Genomic DNA, 20,556 nt, shown 5'->3' with positions numbered 1-20,556 from the left:
AATCTCAGCCAGTTACACTTCGGCGCTGCAGTGTTCAAAGAGGCTCCAGGTCTCTCCAGCTCGGTCCGCCTTCTTCCCCCGATCTGCCGGCTCAGCAGCTCCGGCACCGTCCGCAGCTGCCCCGCCGCCTTCCGAAGCACCCGCTTTTGACTCCCCTGCCTCGGACGCTTTCCCATCTCACTTTCCCGTCACTTTATCACCTGTGAAATTCTCTCCGCCTGCTCGCCGGGTCCCCGCGGGCTCTGGTTGCTCGCCTATCAGTGGATCGCACAGACTTTTAGGTGGCCCGTTCTCACTCACACACACACTCTCTCTCTCTCTCTTTCGTTGCCTGATCCGCCGTTCTCTGCGGTTCCCGACACACTCCCGCTATCCTGACGTACTCTACCCTCCTGCCTTTCTCCATCTCTCTATTCCCCGATCCCCCTGCACCCTCCACCTTAGCACCTCGTTGCCTCTCTTTCTATCCCGTTTCTCTCCCACTACCAATACATCTCCCCACTCTTTCCCCGCCGTCTTCCTTTTACCCCTTCCCTTTATCTCATATCTTTACAATTATATTCTTAACTATTTCTGACGGTCTTTCCCCCCTCGCTCTCTAGTTCTCTCTCACGGTCCTTGGCATCGCTTCGCAGCGGGATCACCCTCACATCCCCTCCCTCACGGGACTTCCCATGCACCGTCCGGAGAGAGGTCGGTGGCGGCCGGGGCAGTGAACGCCGGGGTGGGTCGGTGCGCTCCCAGGGACGCGGAGTGGAGAGCCAGCGTGCGCCCTGGATGGGGGTCTTGGTCGCAACCGGGCGCCTAGGCTGATCGCCACTCTTGGAGAGGGTTAGGGGTGGGAGGGTGGGGAAAGGAGGGAGGGGTGTGTGTTTGTGTGTGCTGATAACATATACCCCCTGCGTGAGGGGGTATAGGCTGGAAAGGGTGAGGGTGAAGAGGTGTGCCGGGGGAGGCTTTCAGTACTGCCCTGCCCGCCAGTTGACTGTGGGGACTCTGGCGATGAGACCGTGGACGGTACTGCTGCTGGTGTCCGCTTGGGTTCCGCTCCTCTGCCCCGGCGCCTTGGGCTGCGGCCCGGGGAGAGGTTACGGCAGCCGGCGGAGACACAACCGAAAGCTGACGCCGCTCGCCTACAAGCAGTTCATCCCCAACGTGGCCGAGAAAACCCTGGGAGCCAGCGGCAAGTCGGAGAGTAAGATAAACAGGAACGCGTCCCGCTTCAAGGACCTGATTCCGAATTACAACCCCGACATCATCTTCAAAGACGAGGAGAAATCCGGCGCGGACAGGCTCATGACACAGGTAGGAGAATAATGTGGGGGACATCTGTTAGCAGTCACTCAGCCCGCTCTGCCCGTGCCAAACCCGGGCACTATCCAAAAAAAAATCCCCGCAGCCTTTTTCATCCAAATCCCTCTGTGAGAGTTACCTCCGTATTCACGTCGCGAATGGCAGCAAAAAAACAAAAAAAAAATGTTCTTCTCTTCTCCCCTCTGGATCCTTTGCCAGTCCCGTAAACATGCCTTAAAGTGTAAGATCAACAGAGTTTTGAGAGGGAGTCTTGGGCAGGTGCCCGGCACTGTGTCAAAACCTTGGCCAAGGCAGGTTGAACCTTTAAAAAAAATTCTCCAAGCCTCTTTATACAAGGTTCACCAACCTTACAGGAGAGAGAGAGAGAGAGAGAGAGAGAGAGAGAGAGAGAAGGAGAGAGAGAGAGAGAGAGAGAGAGAGAGAGAGAGGGAGAGGAGGGAGGGAGGGAGAGAGAGAGAGAGAGAGAGAGAGGGGGGAAGAGACAGGGGTAGGGGAGAGAGAGAGAGAACGGTCCAATGCTCCCTGTACCTCTCCACCACCCACCACCCTTCACTTCCTTGTAACTCGCCTCTCAAACTATCCCTGATCCACTTGTTACTGAAAGTGGCCGCGAGTTCCCCTCTCCCCCGGACAACGAGCTTGTTTTCTTAAATTATTATTATTATTATTATTATTATTATTATTGCCAAACATATTAGAACGCTAATCAATTCTCGGGAACAGTCTTAGGCGCCCCGTGTTTACCTAGTCCCTTGCAAACACTAAATGCCCTTTGCCCCGACAATCCTCTCTGAACCCTTCCCGATCAGTTAGAGAGTGAGTGTATGTGAGAGAGAGAGAGAGAGAGAGAAAGGCGGTGGTGGTGGTGGTAGCTGGGGCTCTCCAACAACACTAGAGTTTCCATAGCTTTCAGGGGAAGAAAGAAATATCATTCATGTATGTATTAAACTCAAACAATTTCTTTTAGACCAACAAAATGATTCCAATTATCCAATATTTCCACTCCAGTGCAGTGTGTATTTTTTTAAAAGAAAATATGTTATTTATATCACAGGATATTTGTTTAAGCGAGCGTTAGGTTATTCCAAAACAAAAACGGCGCTGTCCTTTTTTTTATTTTCCCTGTAATGAAGCGGAAACGACGGGTCTGTGCGCTGTTTTTAAGGGCAGGGTCTATTTCCAGTCAGTGTGATAAACTGACAATAACCTTTGTAACACTGAGCCTGAATCTGTCGTCAAGAGAGAATCGGCCGCGAGTTCAGGGCTAGTCGGTTAAAGTAGGATTTTGTCTATCAGGCAGCGGAGTCGGGGTGACAGTCTCCCTGCCCTGCCCTCCCGCAGAAAGCGCTGGGAGAAAGATAGGGTTCACTGTTTATTTAAATGTAATCTGAAATTAAGCCGAGCGTCAATTATGTGTTGCTGTTCCATGTGTGTGCGTGCGCGCGAATCGGATTGTGTAGATAATATAACTGTAGATGTGTGTCTATAGGTGTGTTTATGTCTGAATGTGTTTGTGTAGGCAAGGGTTCGTGCACTGGTGTGGATGTGAACATACTTTCACGGATATGTTTAGTTAAGTGTGTTTATGTAAATTTGTCTGTTAGTGTTGTGTCTGATTGCAGGTGTGTGTGTGTGTGTGTGTGTGTGTGTGTGCCTGAATATGTGTTTGTGTGTATATTTTTCAATTTGTGTGTGCGTGTGCATGTGCGCATGTGCCTGAATGTGTGCCTGTTTGTCTATTTATGTGCGTCTGAGAGACTGTCTTTAATTTATATGTGTGTCTATGTATGCCCTTGAATGTGTGTCTGCATGTAAGTGCTTATCTATATGAATGTGTGATAGTGAATATAATATCTATATGTTCGTGTGAATGTGTATCTGTGTGCATGTGGATATGCATATGTGCCTCTGTGCATATACATATATGTATTTGTATGTGTTCATGTATGTGTATGTGTATATATTAAGACAGAAGACTTGTGTTGAGAGGAATAATAAACCAGTCATGATGGAATGGCAGAACAGACTTGATGGGCCAAATGGCCCAAACCTACTGTATTTCTACATCATATGGACGTATGGTCTTACATTTGTATCTGTGTCTGTGTGTCCCTGTGTACAGTAAGTGTGTCTGTTTGTTTCTTTATAAAGGGTTTGTGCACAGCCTGTGCCCAGAAAAAGATTGTCCTTCACGGAAAATCATTATTGGCTCAAATTTCACTTGAGAATATTGCTCAGTTAGTTCAAGATTACAGTTACACTTCTGAATACCGGCTCTATTATATAATACGTACTGTACCATGTACTATAGTGTTCTTTGTTATAAAGCTCTGCATCCTCCGGCTCACCCAAAGGCCACTCACAAGTTTTTTTTTAAATCATTCCTGAGGTGTGAGTGTTGCTGTCAAACTGATGTGATGTAGCTGCTCTGACAGGGTGGCTAGTTTGGGTACACTGGAATTTGAAGGGTATTTAAAGATGGACAACTAAGTGTCTGCCTGTCACCGATGCCCCCATGTCATATACTCCACTGTATGTAAGTTTTTTGTAACCGTGAAGGAAGAGGCATAGAAATCTGTATTATGACAGAATCAAAATCAGGTTTAATATCACTAGCACATGTCATGAAATGTGTTGTTTTGTGACAGCAGCACAGTGTAATACATAATAAGACTATAAATTGCAATGAGAAATATATTAAATTAAATAAGTACAAAAAGACAGCAAAACGGTGAGGGGTTATAATGTATTCAGAAATCTGATGGTGGAAGGGAAGAAGTTGTTGTGTGTGTGTCTTCAGACTCCTGTACCTCCTCCTTGATGGTGGCATAAGAAGAGGGCATGTCTTGGGCAATGGGGATTCTTAATGGATATCACTTTTTGAAGATCTCCTCACTAAACACGAGATTCTGTGGATGCTAGAAATCCAGAACAATGCACGAAAGATACTGGAGGAACTCAGCAGGCCAGGCAGCATCTATGCAGAGGAATGAACAGTCAATGTTTTGGCTCAAAACCCTTCTTTAGGACTGATGCTGCCTGACCTGCTGAGTTCCTCCAGCATTTCGTGTCTTATTCTGAATTAGAATCAGGCTTATTATCATTGACATACAGTGTATTGTGAACTTTGTTGTATGGTGGCAGCAGTATAGTGGGATGCATAAAAAATTACTATAAGTTACAATAAATAAATAGGTAAAGATCTGACAGCCAGAGATACTTTCCCGAGGTGTGTTGTGGGACCTAAGGTTCCTGTATTTCCTTCCTGATGCAACGGGGAGAAGAGAGCATGGCTTGGATGGTGGGGTCCTTGATGATGGATGCTGCTTTCTTGTGGCAGCACTCCTTGCGAATACCCTATAGCTGCAACTTAAATCCCTCGCTAGAGGAGGAGGTTATAATTAGGAATGTGCGTATTTGCACAGGAGGTACAGGAGGTGCCGAATGAAGTGGCCACTCTTTGTGATCTTCTGCTGCTGTAGCCCATCCACTTCAAGGTTCAATGTGTTGTGCATTCAGAGATGCTCTTCTGCACACCACTGTTGTAACACATGGTTATTTGAGTTACTGTCGCCTTCCTGTCAGCTTGAACCAATCTGACCATTCTCCTCTGACCTCTCTCATTAACAGGATGCACTGTTTCTGAGTTTCTGAGATACACTGTACTCAAACCACACCATCTGACACCAACAATCACTTAGATCACATCTCTTCCCCATTCTGATGTTTGGTCTGAAGAACAAATGGACCTCCTGACCATGTCTGCGTGCTTTTATGCATTGAGTTACTACCAAATGATTGGTTGATTAGGTATTAACAGAAAGGAGCAGGTGTACAGGTGTACCTAATAAAGTGGCCACTGAGTCACTGAAGCATTAATACATTAGTTGTAATGTTTGTCCTCATAGTAGGAGAAATAAAGCCTTCCTCCTCAAAACACACGTACACCGTGAAAACCTGGTGGAGCACTAAATGTCTCATCCTGACAACTATTCCAACCTGCTGCCTGTCAAACGGAGTAAAACAGCCCAAGTTATCCGTGACTACCAAACTAGTTCCATTTCAAAGTGCAAAGTAAATTTGCTACCAAAATGAGATTCATTTACTTGCGGCAGGATTGATATATAAGTATTTGAAACACTTGCCTGTGTTTAGCCCACATCCCTCTAAGTAGAAATGTTTATCACACAGAGCGTTGTATGCGTGTGGAACACCCTGCCAGGGGCCATGGTAGAGGCAGGTACATTAGGGACATTTAAAAACTCTTAGATAGGCACATGGGTGATTGAAAATTGAAGGGCTACGTGGGAGGGAGGGTTAGAATGATCTTAGAGTATGGTCAGTATTGTGCTGTATTGCTCTATGTTCTATAAATCTTTCCTATTCATTTACTTATCCTACTCATAGTTATCCATATACTAACATACAAGATTGTTTAATGTCATTTCCTGTACACAAGTGTAAAGGAGAATGAAATAATTTTTACTCCAGATCTGACGTAGCACAAAAATCACACCGTAAAGTAAAGAACACAGTAATAATTAAAAACACAATAAATATAAATACATAATTTAGCTTATATACATAGATTGATGGCTCTCCATAAAGTGAAGCTAGGCACAGGAGTGTCTATACATAAGGTGACTGACAGGAAATGATAAAGTAGGGATGGTGGGGAGAGGAGGGGTGGGTTAGTGGTTGGAGGTTTCGATCAGCCTTATTGCTAATGGTTTGGTCAGTCTGGTGGTCCTGACATGGATGCTACGTAGCCTCCTCCCTGATGGGAGTGGGACAATCAGTCCATGAGCAGGGTGGGTAAGATCCTTCATGATGTTACTGGCCCTTTTCCAGCACATTTCTGTATATATGTCCCTGATGGTGGGTAGGCTGGTACCAGTGATGCACTGTGCAGTTTTGATTACCCGTTGTAGAGACTTCCTGTCCACTGCAGGGCAGTTTCCATTCCATGCAGTGATGCAGCATGTTAGGATGCTCTCTACTGTGCATTTGTAGAATGAGTATAGATATGACATACTAATTAGGTAGTGAACTTACTCCCAACTCTGAAGGCTGTAGATCCATTCCTATTCAAGTGAATTGATGACACAAGTCGAGGCTGAGAGCCTATTACCCATGATCACAACCTGGTATTTCATCTCTGCACTATTGGTATTGATATTAGTTTATTACTGTTACATGTACCAAGATACAGTTTAAACCTTGTCCTGCATGCTATTTACACAGATCAAATCATTACACAGTGCATTGAGCTAGAATAAGATAAAACAATAATTTATAATAGCTTATATGACTTGCCGTAACACGATAAGTCAGATGAGCAGAATTAGGCCATTTGGCTCATTGAGCCTGTCACAAAATAACATGTGATACAAATATGCATCAGAGATAATAAACTTGATTCTGATTCACTGTTGTATGGCGGGGCACTCCTTTGTTAGAGTGCTGTTTTACAGATATAATGTTATAAACTAAACAGGCCCTCTAGCCTAACTGGTCCATACTGACCACGATTCCAGACTAAGCCAGTCCTATTTGCCTGTGTTGCACCCCTATCCCTCTAAACAATTCCTATCTGTGAACTTGTCCATGTACCTTTGAAAGTCTGTTAATATACCTGCCTCAACCACTTCCTCTCTTCCTCTGGCATCTCATTCCATATACTGGCCACTCTCTGGGTAAAAAGGTTGCTCCTCAGGATCTAGCGGCTCACTTGTTCTCGATATTTATTACTTATTTATCACTATTATTATTTTCTTTTTGTATTTGCACAATTTGTTGTCTATTGCACATTGATTGTTTGTTCATATTGTTGTGTGTGGTTTTCCTTTGGTTTTATTGTGCTGCTCTGTATTTACTGTGAATGCCCACACACAAACAAATTTCAGGGTTGTATATGCTGACATACATATACTTTGATAATAAATTTACTTTGGACTTTGAATTAAACCCCTCCCCGTAAACCTATGTACTTTAGTTCTTGAATACTCCTCGGTAGTCTTTCAAGCATAAGAGAATCTTAACTACAGCAAGATTAGAGCTTAAGTCCATAAGACAGGAGCAGAATTAGGCCATTCTGCCCCAAAGTCAGCTCTGCTATTTGATCATAATTGACCTATTATCCCTCTCAACCCTATTCTCCTGCCTTCCCTCCATCACCTTTGACACTCTTACTAATCAAGAACCTATCAACCTCTGCTCTAACTATACCCAATGACTTGGCCTCCACACCCACCTGTGGAAATTAATTCCACAAATTCACCATCCTCTGGCTAAAGACATTCGTCCTTATCACTGGTGTAAAGAGATGTCCTTGTATTCTGAGGCTGTGCCTTCTGGTCTTGGACTCCACCACTATAGGAAACATTCTTTCCGTGTCCACTCTCTCTAGGCCTTTCAATATTCAATCTCTCTCAATGTGATCCCTCCACCCCTCGTCCTTCTAAACTCCAACATGTACAGGTCCAGCTCCCAATATCTTAACCCTTTCATCCCTGGGATCATTCTCGTAAACCTCCTCTGGACCTTCTCCAATGCCAGTGCATCCTTTCCTATATAAGGGGCCCTAAACTACTCACAATGCACCAAGTGCAGTACGACCAATGTCTTATAAAGCTTCAGCATTACACCCTTGCTTTATATTCTTGAAATGAGTACTAAAATTGCATTTGACTTCCTTACCACTGACTCAACTTGCAAGTTAACCTTCAGTGAATCCTGCACAAGGACTCCCAAGTCCCTTTGCTCCTCTGATTCCTGAATTTGCCCTCTGGTTAGAAAATAGTCTGTGCCTTTATTCCTTCTACCAAAGTGCATGACCATCACTCTGACTGGCTTCTCACAGTATCCAAAGGCTGTGTTGATGTCCTTCAGTCTGCTAAGTCAATGTTTATCCTTGTTCAGCATACTGGTCATTTTTTCATTGTTACTTATCAGAGCTTGTGGTAAGTGGGTTGGGATCCATGCAGCCACAACAGTCTCCACTTCATTGGCTGACATGTAAAGGGTGGAGGATGCTATAAAAATGCAAGTGTCACTTCCATCATTGAACGTGCCAGCTAATTTATTTTTTGAACGTATCTACAGAAGGGTGCCAGAAGAGGGTCAGTAACATCATGAAGGATCCTTCCTACCCTGCTCATGGACTATTTGTCCCACTCCCTCCTGGGGGGAGGCTACGTAGCATCCACAGCAGGACCACCGGACTCAAAAGCAGTTATTTTCCTCAAGCAGTGAGGCTGATCAACACAGTCACCACTAACCTACTAACCCACCCCTCCCCATCCCCAACCACCTCGACTTTATCATTTCCTGTCAGTCACTTTATGTACAGACACTCCTGTGCCTAGTGTCACTTTGTGGTCATAAATCAATCTATGTATACATGCTATCTTATGTATTTATATTTATTGTGTTTTTCTTTATTATTGTGTTCTTTATGTTATTGTTTTTTTGTGCTGCATCGGATCCGGAGTAACGAATATTTCATTCTCCTTTACACTTGTGTTCTGGAAATGACATTAAACAATCTTGAATCTTGAAGACCTCAGCGGCTCTGATGAAGTAACAAAGGGTAGAATTCAATATAAAAGGTTCTGTTGGAAATGCAGCAGCCAATACTTCAACAGTTCATACACAGACTGTGTTACTCTCTAATCATTCAATGCCCCATAAACTTCACAGATTTGACAAGGCAGCCCACCACAAATTACTCAGCGTAGTTAGGGATGGTCAATATATACTGGCAATGCAAAGATTCCGTGTATGAAATTAAAGAAAGCAGGCAGCCTTCATTTAACATAGAACATAGATCAATGCAGCATACTACAGGCCCTTCAGCCCACGATGTTGTGCCTTCCTTTTAATCAAAGACCAATCTAAACCTTCTCTCCCACATTTTTTTCATCCATGTGCCAATCTAAGAGTTTCCAAAATGTCTCTAATGTATCTGCCTCTATGACCAACTGTAGCAACGCATTCCACGCACCCACCACTCTCTGTGTAGAAAACACATTGCTAACATCCCCCCTATACTTTCCTACGATCACCTTAGGAAGGGTCTCAGCCCTAAATATCAACTGTTTATTTCTCTCCATAGATACTGTCTGACCTGCCGAGTTCCTCATCCATTTTCTGTTTGTTGTTCTGAATTTCCAGCATCTGCAGAATCTCTTGTGTTTGAAGTACATGCTCTCCGATTAGCCATTTCTGCCCTGGGAAAAGGTCTCTGGGTATCCATCCTATGTATTCCTCTTATCATCTTATACACCTCTATCCAATCACCTCTCATCCTCCTTCGCTCCAAAGAGACGATCACTAGCCTGCTCAACCTATGCTCATGAAACATACTCATAAGACATACAATATTTACATAAGAGTTCTGTCAATTATTCAAAAGGGATTCACTGGAGGAATTGTTGAATGAAATCTGACACAAGGCCAGCTCGGTGGGTTCTGATGTGTGGCTCATGAAGTCAGTGTGGGAGCTTGTTAGCGTGGCCACAAGTATGGCAGGACATTCTTGACATGGGGGTGGTTTGGGAGCTGGTCAGTTCCTTCCCATATTTGCACTGTGCGTGGCTTCTGTATGCCCAGGCTGAGGAACATAGAACATAGAGCAGTACAGCACAGTACAGGCCCCTTTGTCCATGATGTTGTGCTGACCATTTAACATACTCCAAGATCAATCTAATCCTTCCCTCTCATAAGCCCTCCATTTTTCTATCATCCGTGTGCCCATCTAAGAGTTTGTAATGTATCTGTCTGTTTCACCACACCTGGTAGAGTATTCCATGCACCCACCACTCTCTGTGCAAAGAACCTACCTCTGACAACCCCTGTACTTTCCTATTGTATTAGCCATCTGCACGCTGGGAAAATGTCTCTGGCTGTCCATTTGATCTATGCCTCTTATCATCCCTCGCACCCCTGTCAAGTCACCTCTCAGAAACACACACAAAATGCTGGAGAAATTCAGCTTAAAATTAATATAAATTACTAAACAAATAGAGCAATTAAAGAAATGATGAGGTAGTTGTTCAGACATCTGATGGCAGAGGGGAGGATGCTTATCCTAAGTTATTGAGTGTGTGTCTTCAGGCTCCTGTGCCTGCTCTTTGATGGTAATAACGAAAACAGGGCATGCCCTGGGTGTTGGGGGTCCTTAAAGGTGGATGCCATATTTTTGCAGTATCACCTTTTGAAGATGCCCTCAATAACGGGGAGGCCCATGGTGGACCTGGCTGAGTTTATATCCCTTTGTAGCTTTTCCCGATCCTGTGCATTGGCGCCTCCTTACCAGACGGTGAATCAACCAGTTAGAATGCTCTCCACTGTACACTCGTAGAAATTTGGAAGAGTCTTTGGTGACATACCATATCTCCTCAAACTCCTAATCAAGTATAGCTGCTGGCTTTCCTTCTTCATGAGTGCATCAGAATAGGGTCTCTGAGATGTTGGCACCCAGGAACCTGAAGCTGCTCACCCTCTCCACCACTGACTCGACAATAAGGATTGGTACGTGTTCCCCTGACTTCCCTTACCTGAAGTCCACAATCAATTCTTTGGTCTTGCTGCCGTTGACTGTGAGGTTCTTGCTACAATATCACTCAACCAGCTGATCTATCGTCATGTGCATCTCTTCAGCACCATCAGAGATCCTCTCAACAACAGTTGTGTAATGGGCCAATCTAAAGATGGCTTTTGTGCTGTGCCTAGCCACCACAGTCATAGGTGTAGAGAGAGTAGAGCAGTGGACCAAGCTCGCATCTTTGAGATGTGCCTGTGTTGACTGTCAGTGAGGAGGAGATGTTAACACTGATCCACACTGAGTGTGGCCTCTTAGTGAGGAAGATGCAGAGATACAGAAGCCCAGGTGTAGAGTTACTCTGCAAGAGAAATTACTTGAGGAATAAGCAACTTTAAAGGTAAAATGAATCAGTATTAGAAGCTGTGAAAGTTAGAGGTTTATATACAAATAGCAGGCTAGTGGTTTGTATTAAGTTGTTGGGAGACTGGTGATGGCAAGAATGTGGAATTAAATATGGATGGTTCAGTGCAGAGTAAATTTAGGTGGTCTGATAAAGTGAACTGATATTGATATTGATTTATTATTGCCACAGCACAAAGATTATCTTCCATACTCGTCATACAGACAATTCATTACACGGCGCATTGAGGTAGTTCAGGATAAACAGTGAAAATGCAGAATGAAGTGTAACAGCTATGGGAAAGTGCAATGCAGGCAGGAAAAACAGTGCAAAAACCTAACAAGATAGATTATGAGGTCAAATGACTCAAAAAGGCACCCATCATTAAGGAACCCCACCTCTCAGGACAGGCAGTCTTCTCACTATTACCATCAGAGAGAAGCTACAGGAGTCTGGAGGCACACACTTGCAATACAACAAATTTCACAAATTATGTAAGTGATAATAAAGCTGATTCTGATTCTGAATCTGGAACAAATAACCTTACTGTAGAATGATACAGCATGGGATCAGGCCCTTCTGCACCAACGTCTCTGTTGACCAAGGAGCCCATCCAACCCTGTCCCACCTGCTCACATTTGGCCTGTATCCCTCTAAACCTTTCCTACCTATATACCTGTCCAAGAGTCTTTTCATATCAGGTATTTGCATTTATCTTATTCTCTCTGTAACTCCTCTAAGACTCTACCACTTAACCACTCCCTGGTAATTTGCAGTGGCCAGTAAATTCACAGACCTACACATCTTTAGGATTGTGTTCAGTTCCAGTCACCTTATTATAGGAAGGGTGTGGAAGCTTTAGAGAGAGTGTATAGGAGAATTACCAGGATAGTAACCTACCCTAAAATCAATCTACTCTCCCACATAGGTTTCCATTTTTCTATAATTCATGTCACTAGCTCAGAGTCTCTTAAATGCTCCTAATGTATCTGCCTCTACCACCACCCCTGGCAATGCATTCCACGCACCCACTACTCCCTATGAAAAGAACTTTCCTCTGACATCCCCCTTTACTTTTTCCTAATCACCTTAAAAACATGCCACCTTGTATTAGCAATTTCCACCCTGGGATAAAGCCTCTGGCTACCCACTCAATTTATGCCTCTTCTCACCTTATACACCTCTATCAAGTCACCTCTCATCCTCCTTTGCTCCAAAGAGAAAAGTCCAAGCTCTCTCAGCCTATTTTCATCAGACATGCTGTCTAATCCAGACACCATCCTGCTAAATTTCCTCTGCACCTTCCCTAAAGCTTCTGCATCGTTCCCATAATGAGGGATGAGGGTACCAGAACTGAACACTATATTCCAAGTGTGGCCTAAAGCAGATTTTATAGAGCTGCAACAATACCTTGTGGTTCTTGAACTCAGTCCCCCAACTAATGAAAGCCAACACACCATACACCTTCTTAACAGCCCTACCAACTTGTGTGGCAACTTTGAGGGATCTGTGGATGTGGACCCCAAGATCCCTCTGTTCCTCCATACTGCAAAAAATCCAGCCATTAAGTCTGTATTCTGCCTTCAAATTCAACCTTTAAAGTATCACTTTATACTTCACCAGTCTGAAACTGTTTTGTTTGTTCGAATTGTCTTATTATTGTCTTGAGATTTACCATAGAACCATAGAACCGTAGAACCATAGAACATTACAGCACAGAAACAGGCCTTTTGGCCCTTCTTGGCTGTGCTGAACCATTTTTCTGCCTAGTCCCACTGACCTGCACCTGGACCATATCCCTCCACACTCCTCTCATCCATGTACCTGTTCAAATCTTTCTTAAATGTTAAAAGTGAGCCCGCATTTACCACTTCATCTGGCAGCTCATTCCACACTCCCACCACTCTCTATATGAAGAAGCCCCCCCCCCGCAATGTTCCCTTTAAATTTTTCCCCCTTCACCCTTAACCCATGTCCTTTGGTTTTTCTCTCCCCTAGCCTGTGGCATTTTCATTATCTATTTCTTGGGAGATGAAGGTAATAACTTAAATAGTGAGTTGCTTTGTTCTGGAATACTTGAAGCAGACAACAGGGGCATTCAGAAGGAAATTGGATAAACATTTAATGAGGAATAGGTCAAGGAAGTGGTGAATAAGGATTTGGATTGAAGAAATTTATCCAAGCATGTATGGACCAAATGGCCTCATTCAAGTCAAGACAGGTTTATTGTCAGTGGTGTACGGAACAATGAAATACTTGCTTGCAGCAGCATCACAGTATGTAGGTACAGACAATAAATTGTAAATAAAATTAAACCATACAGTGAAAAGACTGCAAAAGGACGACCATAGTGCCAGAAAAGAGACACAATCAGAAACATCCATGGTAATGCAAGATGTGATCCATTGCGTTCTATTGTTGCGGGTTAGGTTTGTGTGGTCGTTACAACTACCTGAGAGTGTTTCCATTAGTATGAGAATGTAGGACCAGAGGGCACAGCCTCTGAATACAAGGACATCCCTTTAGAACAGAGCTGAGGAGGGGTTTCTTTAGCCATATGGTGGGGAATCTGTGGAATTCATGGCCACAGAAAGCTGTGGAGGCCAAACCATTAGGTATATTTAAAGTGGAAGTTAATAGATTCCTGATTAGTAAGGGTATCAAAAGTTACGGGGAGAAGGCAGGAGAATGGGGTTGAGAGGAGAATGTTACAGCACAGAAGTACTTGTGTTCATGTGCATTGGAAATGCTGTACTAGGCCATGATGCCTCTGGTCCGGATACTTTCAACAGTGTATCTTTTAGAGTATTTGGTGACAATTCAGAGTACTTCTGTGCTGTAACATTCGATGACTAGATGGGCCTTGAACTTTCAAAATGAAAAGGGAGATATACAAAGATACACTCTTAGTTCATTGTCGTTGATGTGTTTAGTGTCAGCAGAAAGGAAAGTTATCTTGTTTGATGTATGTCTTATAAAGTACTTCAAAACACATTTGCATGTGTGGTGCCTTTTTCTATTTAATGGGCAGTGCCATTAGAAGGTAGAAGAATGGAGTTGAGAGGGAGAATAAATCAGCCATGATCAAAATGGTGGAGAAGACTTGATGAGCTGAATGGCCTAATTCTGCTCTTAAATCTTACGGACTTATGGCCAAGGCAAAGAGAGTGTGAGCAATATTTGAACATCTCTCCCCCTGGTCCTCATCCCCACAGCCCCACCACCACCTACCCTAAGGTTTATTGAAACAGACCCTTCCTTTCTTTCAAGATTCAGGTTTAATTATCACACATACGTCATAACATACAGTGAAATGCGTTCTTTCAAGTCAATTTGGGTTTATTGTCATATGCTAGAGCAGGTTCCATTAATCATTTACTTCAATTCGCAAAAAGCTGGAGGAACTCAGTGAGTCAGGTGGCACCTATGGAGGGAAATGGACAGTCAATGTGTCAGGTCAAGACATCTTCTTTGTCAAGACTAGAGAGAAAGAGGGGAGATAACTGATATAAATAGATGGGGAGAAACAGTGATGAAAGGCACTGTGGTGTAAAGGTTAGCACAAAGCTTTATATCATCCATGATCAACGACTGGGGTTCAATTGCTCTGTAGAGGTGTTTGCACGTTCTCCCTGTTACTGCATGAATTTCTTCAAGGTGCTGCAGTTTCCTCCCACATTCAAAAGGGTTAGTGTTAGTAAGTTGTTGGCATGCTATGTTGCGCCAGAATATGGCAACATTTGTGGGCTGCTCTAGCACATCCCTAATGCAAACGATGCATCTCACTGTATGCTTCCAAGTACACGTGACAAATAATGCTGATTGTTAGCTTTTCATCTTTATGAAGAGCAGGTTGGTGACTGGTGGATCCAGGTGAAGGGGGATGCAGAGTCATCAGTAGAAGGGGAAGGAGGAGAGTAGGAATGATGTAAGAAACTGGGAGGTGATAGATGGAAATATAAATATCAGAAGAAGACGAAATCAGGTTGATAGGTTCTTCATTAGTAAGGTGTAAAAGATTGCAGGAGGATGGGGTTTTGAGTGATAATAAATGAGCCATGATGGAATGGTGGAGCAGATTCAACGGCCCAAATGCCCTCATGTGGCTCCCATGTCTTATGGTCTGGAGACATATATCTGCCAGATCAGTTTTATAGAAGACTGCTTTCCTTACTTGAAGGAAATTTCTGAGGGAATTTAGTTTTTAATGACAAGTAACAATGCTGTATCTCTAAATAGATAAAATTTAACCCTTCCCTCCTACATAGCCCTCCATTTTTCTATCATCTACACTCAGTGGCCACTTTATTAGGTACGCCTGTACACTTGCTCGTTAAAGTAAATATCTAATCAACTAAACATGTGGCAGCATCTCAATGCATAAAAGCATGCAGACATTGTCAAGAGGTTCAATTGTTGTTCAGACAAAACATCAGAATGGGGAAGAGATGAGATCTAAGTGACTTTGACCGTGGAATAATTGTTGGTGCCAGACAGAGAGGTTTGAGTATCTCAGAAACTGCTGATCTCCTGGGATTTTCAAGCACAACAGTCTCTAGAGTTTACAGAGAATGAGTCAAAACACAAAATGACATCCAGTAAGTGTAGTTCTGTGGATGAAAAGGCCTTGTTAATGGAAGAGGCCAGAGGAGAATGGACAGATTGGTTCAGGCTGACAGTAACTCAAATAACCACATGTTACAAGAGTGGTGTGCAGAACAGCATCCCTGAATGCACAACGCATTGAACCTTGAAGTGGGTGGGCTACAGCAGCAGAAGCTCACAATCATACATCAGTGGCCACTTTATTAGGTACAGGAGGTATATAACGTCTGTATTATCCTGGATTTCCAGCATCTTCAGAATCTCTTCTGTTTATATAGCAGGGAATTCTGGAAACTGTCAACAGGTTGCTCACCAGCTCTTGCTGCCCTCACCTCTTTATAATGGTCAACTCCCATCTATCATTCAGTCCGAATCACCCAGAATGTCATTCGTCCATTTCCTTCCATAGATGCTGTCCTTCAGTTCCTCCAACATCTTTTTTGATGCAACACTCCCACAAAACTGGAAGTACTCAGCAGGTCATGCAGCATCTATGGAGAGGAATAAACAGTCTGAGACCCTTCATCGGGACATCCATTAGGTCTCAGCTGAACTCCTGCAGCATTTTGTGTGTGTTGCTCCAGATTTCCAGCATCTGCAGAATCTCTTGTGTTTATGATTTTTCATTACTGAAGAAATGAAAAGTTAACTGTGTTTCACTCCCTGTTGACACTGTACTTCCTGTTTATTGTTTCTTGCAATAATCCAGCATCTGCAGAACTTTGCTATTGGATTCTAAAACAAATATATTGCCTTCAAACAAATATGTTCCTTCCAGATTCTAGTGGATGAGAGACTGTGAGGACAAATTTGGTGTTGGTATTGGATTATTATTGTCACGTGTACAATGGCACAATGAATGTATACTGTATGCTTTGTCCACTGATCTACTCTCACTACATTCATGACTATGTGGCTAGGCACAACTCAAAAAGCCATTTATAAATTCACCGAAGACACCACTATTGTTGGCAGAATTTTAGTTGGTGACAAAGTGGCACACAGGAGTGAGATAGATCAGCTGGTTGAGTGGTGTCACAACAACGACCTTGCACTCAACGTCAGTAAGACCATGGAATTGATTGAGTGCCTCAGGAAGGGGAAGTTGAAAGGGCATACACCGGTCCTTATTGAGGGATCGGCTGTGAAAAGGGTGAGCAGTTTGAAGTTGCTGGTTGTCAACATCCCTGAAGGTCAATCCTGGGCCCAACATTGATGTAATTAGGTAGAAGGAATGCCAGTAGATATACTTCATTTGGAGTTTGAGGGGATTTGGTATTTATTTATCCGTTTAGAGATACAGTGTGGAGTAGACCCTCCCGGCCCTTTGAGCCCCACTGTCCAGCAACTCCAGATTTAACCCTAGTCTAATCAGGGACAATTTACGATGACCAATTAACCTATTAAACGGTATGTCTTTGGAAACTGGAGCACCCAGAGATAACCTGCACATTCCACGGAAAGGACGTACAAACCCTGGGATTGAACCAAAGACTTTAGCAAATTTTTATAGATATACCACGGAGAGCTTTCTGACCAGCATTACTTTCGAGTATGGAGGCTCCAATGCACAGGATTGGCAAAAATTGCTGAGAATTGTAAATTCAGCCAGCATTATCATAGGCAATTGCCTCCCCACCATTGAGGACATCTTCAAAAGGTGGCATCTGCCTTTAAGACCCCTCACCATCCAGGATATTCCCTCTTCTTATTGCTACAATCAGTAAGGAGGTCCAGGAGCCTGAAGACACACACTCAATATTTTAGGAACAGCTTCTTCCCCTCCACCATCAGATTTTTGAATGGTCACGGACCCATGAACACAGCTTCATTTTTAGTTCTCTTTTGGCACTACTTATTTTTATATAACTTAACCTCCACCCCTGGCAGGGTATTCCATGCACCAACCACCCTCAGTGCAAAGAACTTACCTCTGACATCCCCCTTATACATTCCTCCAATCACTTTACAATTATGCCCCCTTGTGTAAGCCATTTCTGCCCTGGCAAAAGTCTCTGGGTATCCACTCGATCTAAGCCTCGTAATATTTAGTACACCTCCATCAAGTTATCATTCATCCTTCTTCGCTCCAAAGAGAAAAGCTCTAGCTCACTCAACCTATCCTCATAAGACCTCATAAATCTCCTCTGCACCCTCTCTAAAGCTTCTTCATCCTTCTTACAAAGAGGCGACCAAAACTGAACACAATATTCAGTAGGATATTGTGTTCACTTAGGCAAAACAAAGTAAAACAACAAAAATGTGGAATAAATTGTAAAAGCTACAGTGCAGGTAAGCAATAAAGCACAAGGTCACAACGAGGAAGATAAAATTGTAAGTGAGTTACGGGTAGCAGTCTCTGGAGCAAGGATTGATTTCAACAAACTGAGTGATGACAAACAGGTTAGAGGGTAGTCATGAATGATGGAGGGAAGTTCACATTACAATCAATTCAGATTAAGAAGAAGCGTGAAGGCAAGCTATAATGTGGGGAAAAGACAACAGGGTCACCTGAAGGGCAGGAGGACTTCCTCTTGCCTTTTATCCAGGACTGAATCCAAGAATCCATCCTTAAAGGGGGTTGTCGCTAGTCTGTGGGCAGCTTTGGACAGAGTTGGACAACCTACTTTTCAAAGGTTTTAATTAAGATCTCAGACAGAATAAGGAAGATAGAAGTAAAGATAAGAGAGTGCCATGTGGCTAAGTAATTCTCGGTGAGAACATATATATAGATTTTCAGACATTTGGCAGAAGCTCCACGCTAGTAACTTGATCATAATTTCAATGATATTGTGGACCACAAAATTCAGCTTGTCTGGCTCTTAAACATTAGCAGAAACTTCAAGATTCAATTACTGGCCTACACTTACTGCCAGATATTTATTATTATTTATATATTACAGTATATAGATTATTTTTCTTCTAGGTTCCCATAACTTATTAACTGATGAGGCAATTCTAGGGATCATGTGACACAGGTACAAAGCAATACAAGACACTAATTATTGTTCATTTGTCACGGTGATGTGTGTCGACTGGAGTGGTGTCAGTAGCACGCCTGTCTCTGTATAAAGGGACTGTGGATTCAAGTTTTGCTCCAGACCTACACAGTATAGAATAGGCCCATTGGCCCACTACCCACTGGAATGCTTAACCACTCATTTACTCTAACCTTAGACCTATTTCTATTCTTCTTGTATTCCCATAAAAATCCTACCAGTTTAGAATCAGATTCAGGATTATTATCACTGACAGATCTCATTGGCTGCTCACACAACCTTGGAACATCTGGAGGGCAAAGATACATACATCAGGATGCACTTTATCAATTACAGTTCAGCATTTAATACTATCATCCCCTCAAAACTAATCAGTAAACTTCAAGAACTAGTCCTCACTACCTCATGCAATTGGATCCTGGATTTCCTCACTTGTAGACCCCAGTCAGTTCAGATTGACAAAAACATCTCCTCCACGATCTCCACCAGCACAGGAACACCACAGTTTAGAGGGAATGTCGGAAATACTTTACTGTCGCCAAACAATTGGTACTAGAACGTACAATCATCACAGCGTTATTTGATTCTGCGCTTCCCACTCCCTGGATTACAAATATTAAATATTAAAAATAGTAAATATTAGTAAATATTAAAAATCTAAATTATAAATCATAAATAGAAAATAGAAAAATGGAAAGTAAGGTAGTGCAAAAAAACCGAGAGGCAGGCCCGGGTATTTGGAGGGTACGGCCCAGATCCGGGTCAGGATCCATTCAGCAGTCTTATCACAGTTGGAAAGAAGCTGTTCCCAAATCTGGCCGTACGAGTCTTCAAGCTCCTGAGCCTTCTCCCGGAGGGAAGAGGGATGAAAAGTATGTTGGCTGGGTGGGTCATGTCCTTGATTATCCTGGTAGCACTGCTCCGACAGTGTGCGGTGTAAAGTGAGTCCACGGACGGAAGATTGGTTTGTGTGATGTGCTGCGCCGTGTTCACAATCTTATAGGCAATAGACAATAGGTGAAGGAGTAGGCCATTCGGCCCTTTGAGCCAGCACCACCATTCACTGTGATCATGGCTAATCGTCCACTATCAGTATCCAGTTCCTGCTTTATCACCATAACCTTTGATTCCGCTATCTTTAAGAGCTCTATCCATCTCTTTTTTGAAAGCATCCAGAGACTTGGCCTCCACACCCTTCCATATATCCACCACTCTCTTGGTGAAAAAGTTTTTCCTCAACTCCGTTCTAAATGGCCTCTCCCTAATTCTTAAACTGTGGCCTCTGGTCCTGGACTCACCCATCAGCGGGAACATGCTGCCTGCCTGCAGCGTGTCCAATCCCTTAATAATCTTATATGTTTCAATCAGATCCCCTCTCATCCTTCTAAATTCCAGTGTATACAAGCCCAGTCACTCCAATCTTTCAACATATGACAGTCCTGCCATCCCAGGAATTAACCTTGTGAACCTACGCTGCACTCCCTCAATAGCAAGAATGTCCTTCCTCAAATTTGGAGACCAAAACTGCACACAGTACTCCAGGTGTGGTCTCACCAGGGCCCTGTACAGCTGCAGAAGGACCTCTTTGCTCTTATACTCAATTCCCCTTGTTATGAAGGCCAGCATGCCATTAGCTTTCTTCACTGCCTGCTGTGAATCTTCTGCAGCTTCTTCCGGTCTTGGACAGGTCA

The 20,556-nt window shown here is 43.4% G+C and overlaps 1 protein-coding gene across 1 annotated transcript in view; it reads left to right on the top strand.

The window, feature by feature from the left end:
• The first annotated feature begins 869 nt into the window (after window positions 1-869).
• LOC134348257 (indian hedgehog protein-like) overlaps window positions 870-20,556 on the top strand; it is a 59,709-nt gene continuing 40,022 nt past the window's right edge. Inside the window, exon 1 of the mRNA XM_063051360.1 lies at window positions 870-1,305. Within this exon, the coding sequence (XP_062907430.1) occupies window positions 1,003-1,305 (303 nt within the window). The 5' untranslated portion in view covers window positions 870-1,002. The remainder of the gene's footprint in view (window positions 1,306-20,556) is intronic.

This window comes from Mobula hypostoma, chromosome 6 (genome assembly GCF_963921235.1).
Source record: "Mobula hypostoma chromosome 6, sMobHyp1.1, whole genome shotgun sequence".
Lineage (NCBI taxonomy): Eukaryota > Metazoa > Chordata > Chondrichthyes > Myliobatiformes > Myliobatidae > Mobula > Mobula hypostoma.
This window is presented reverse-complemented; position numbering and strand designations above follow the sequence as displayed.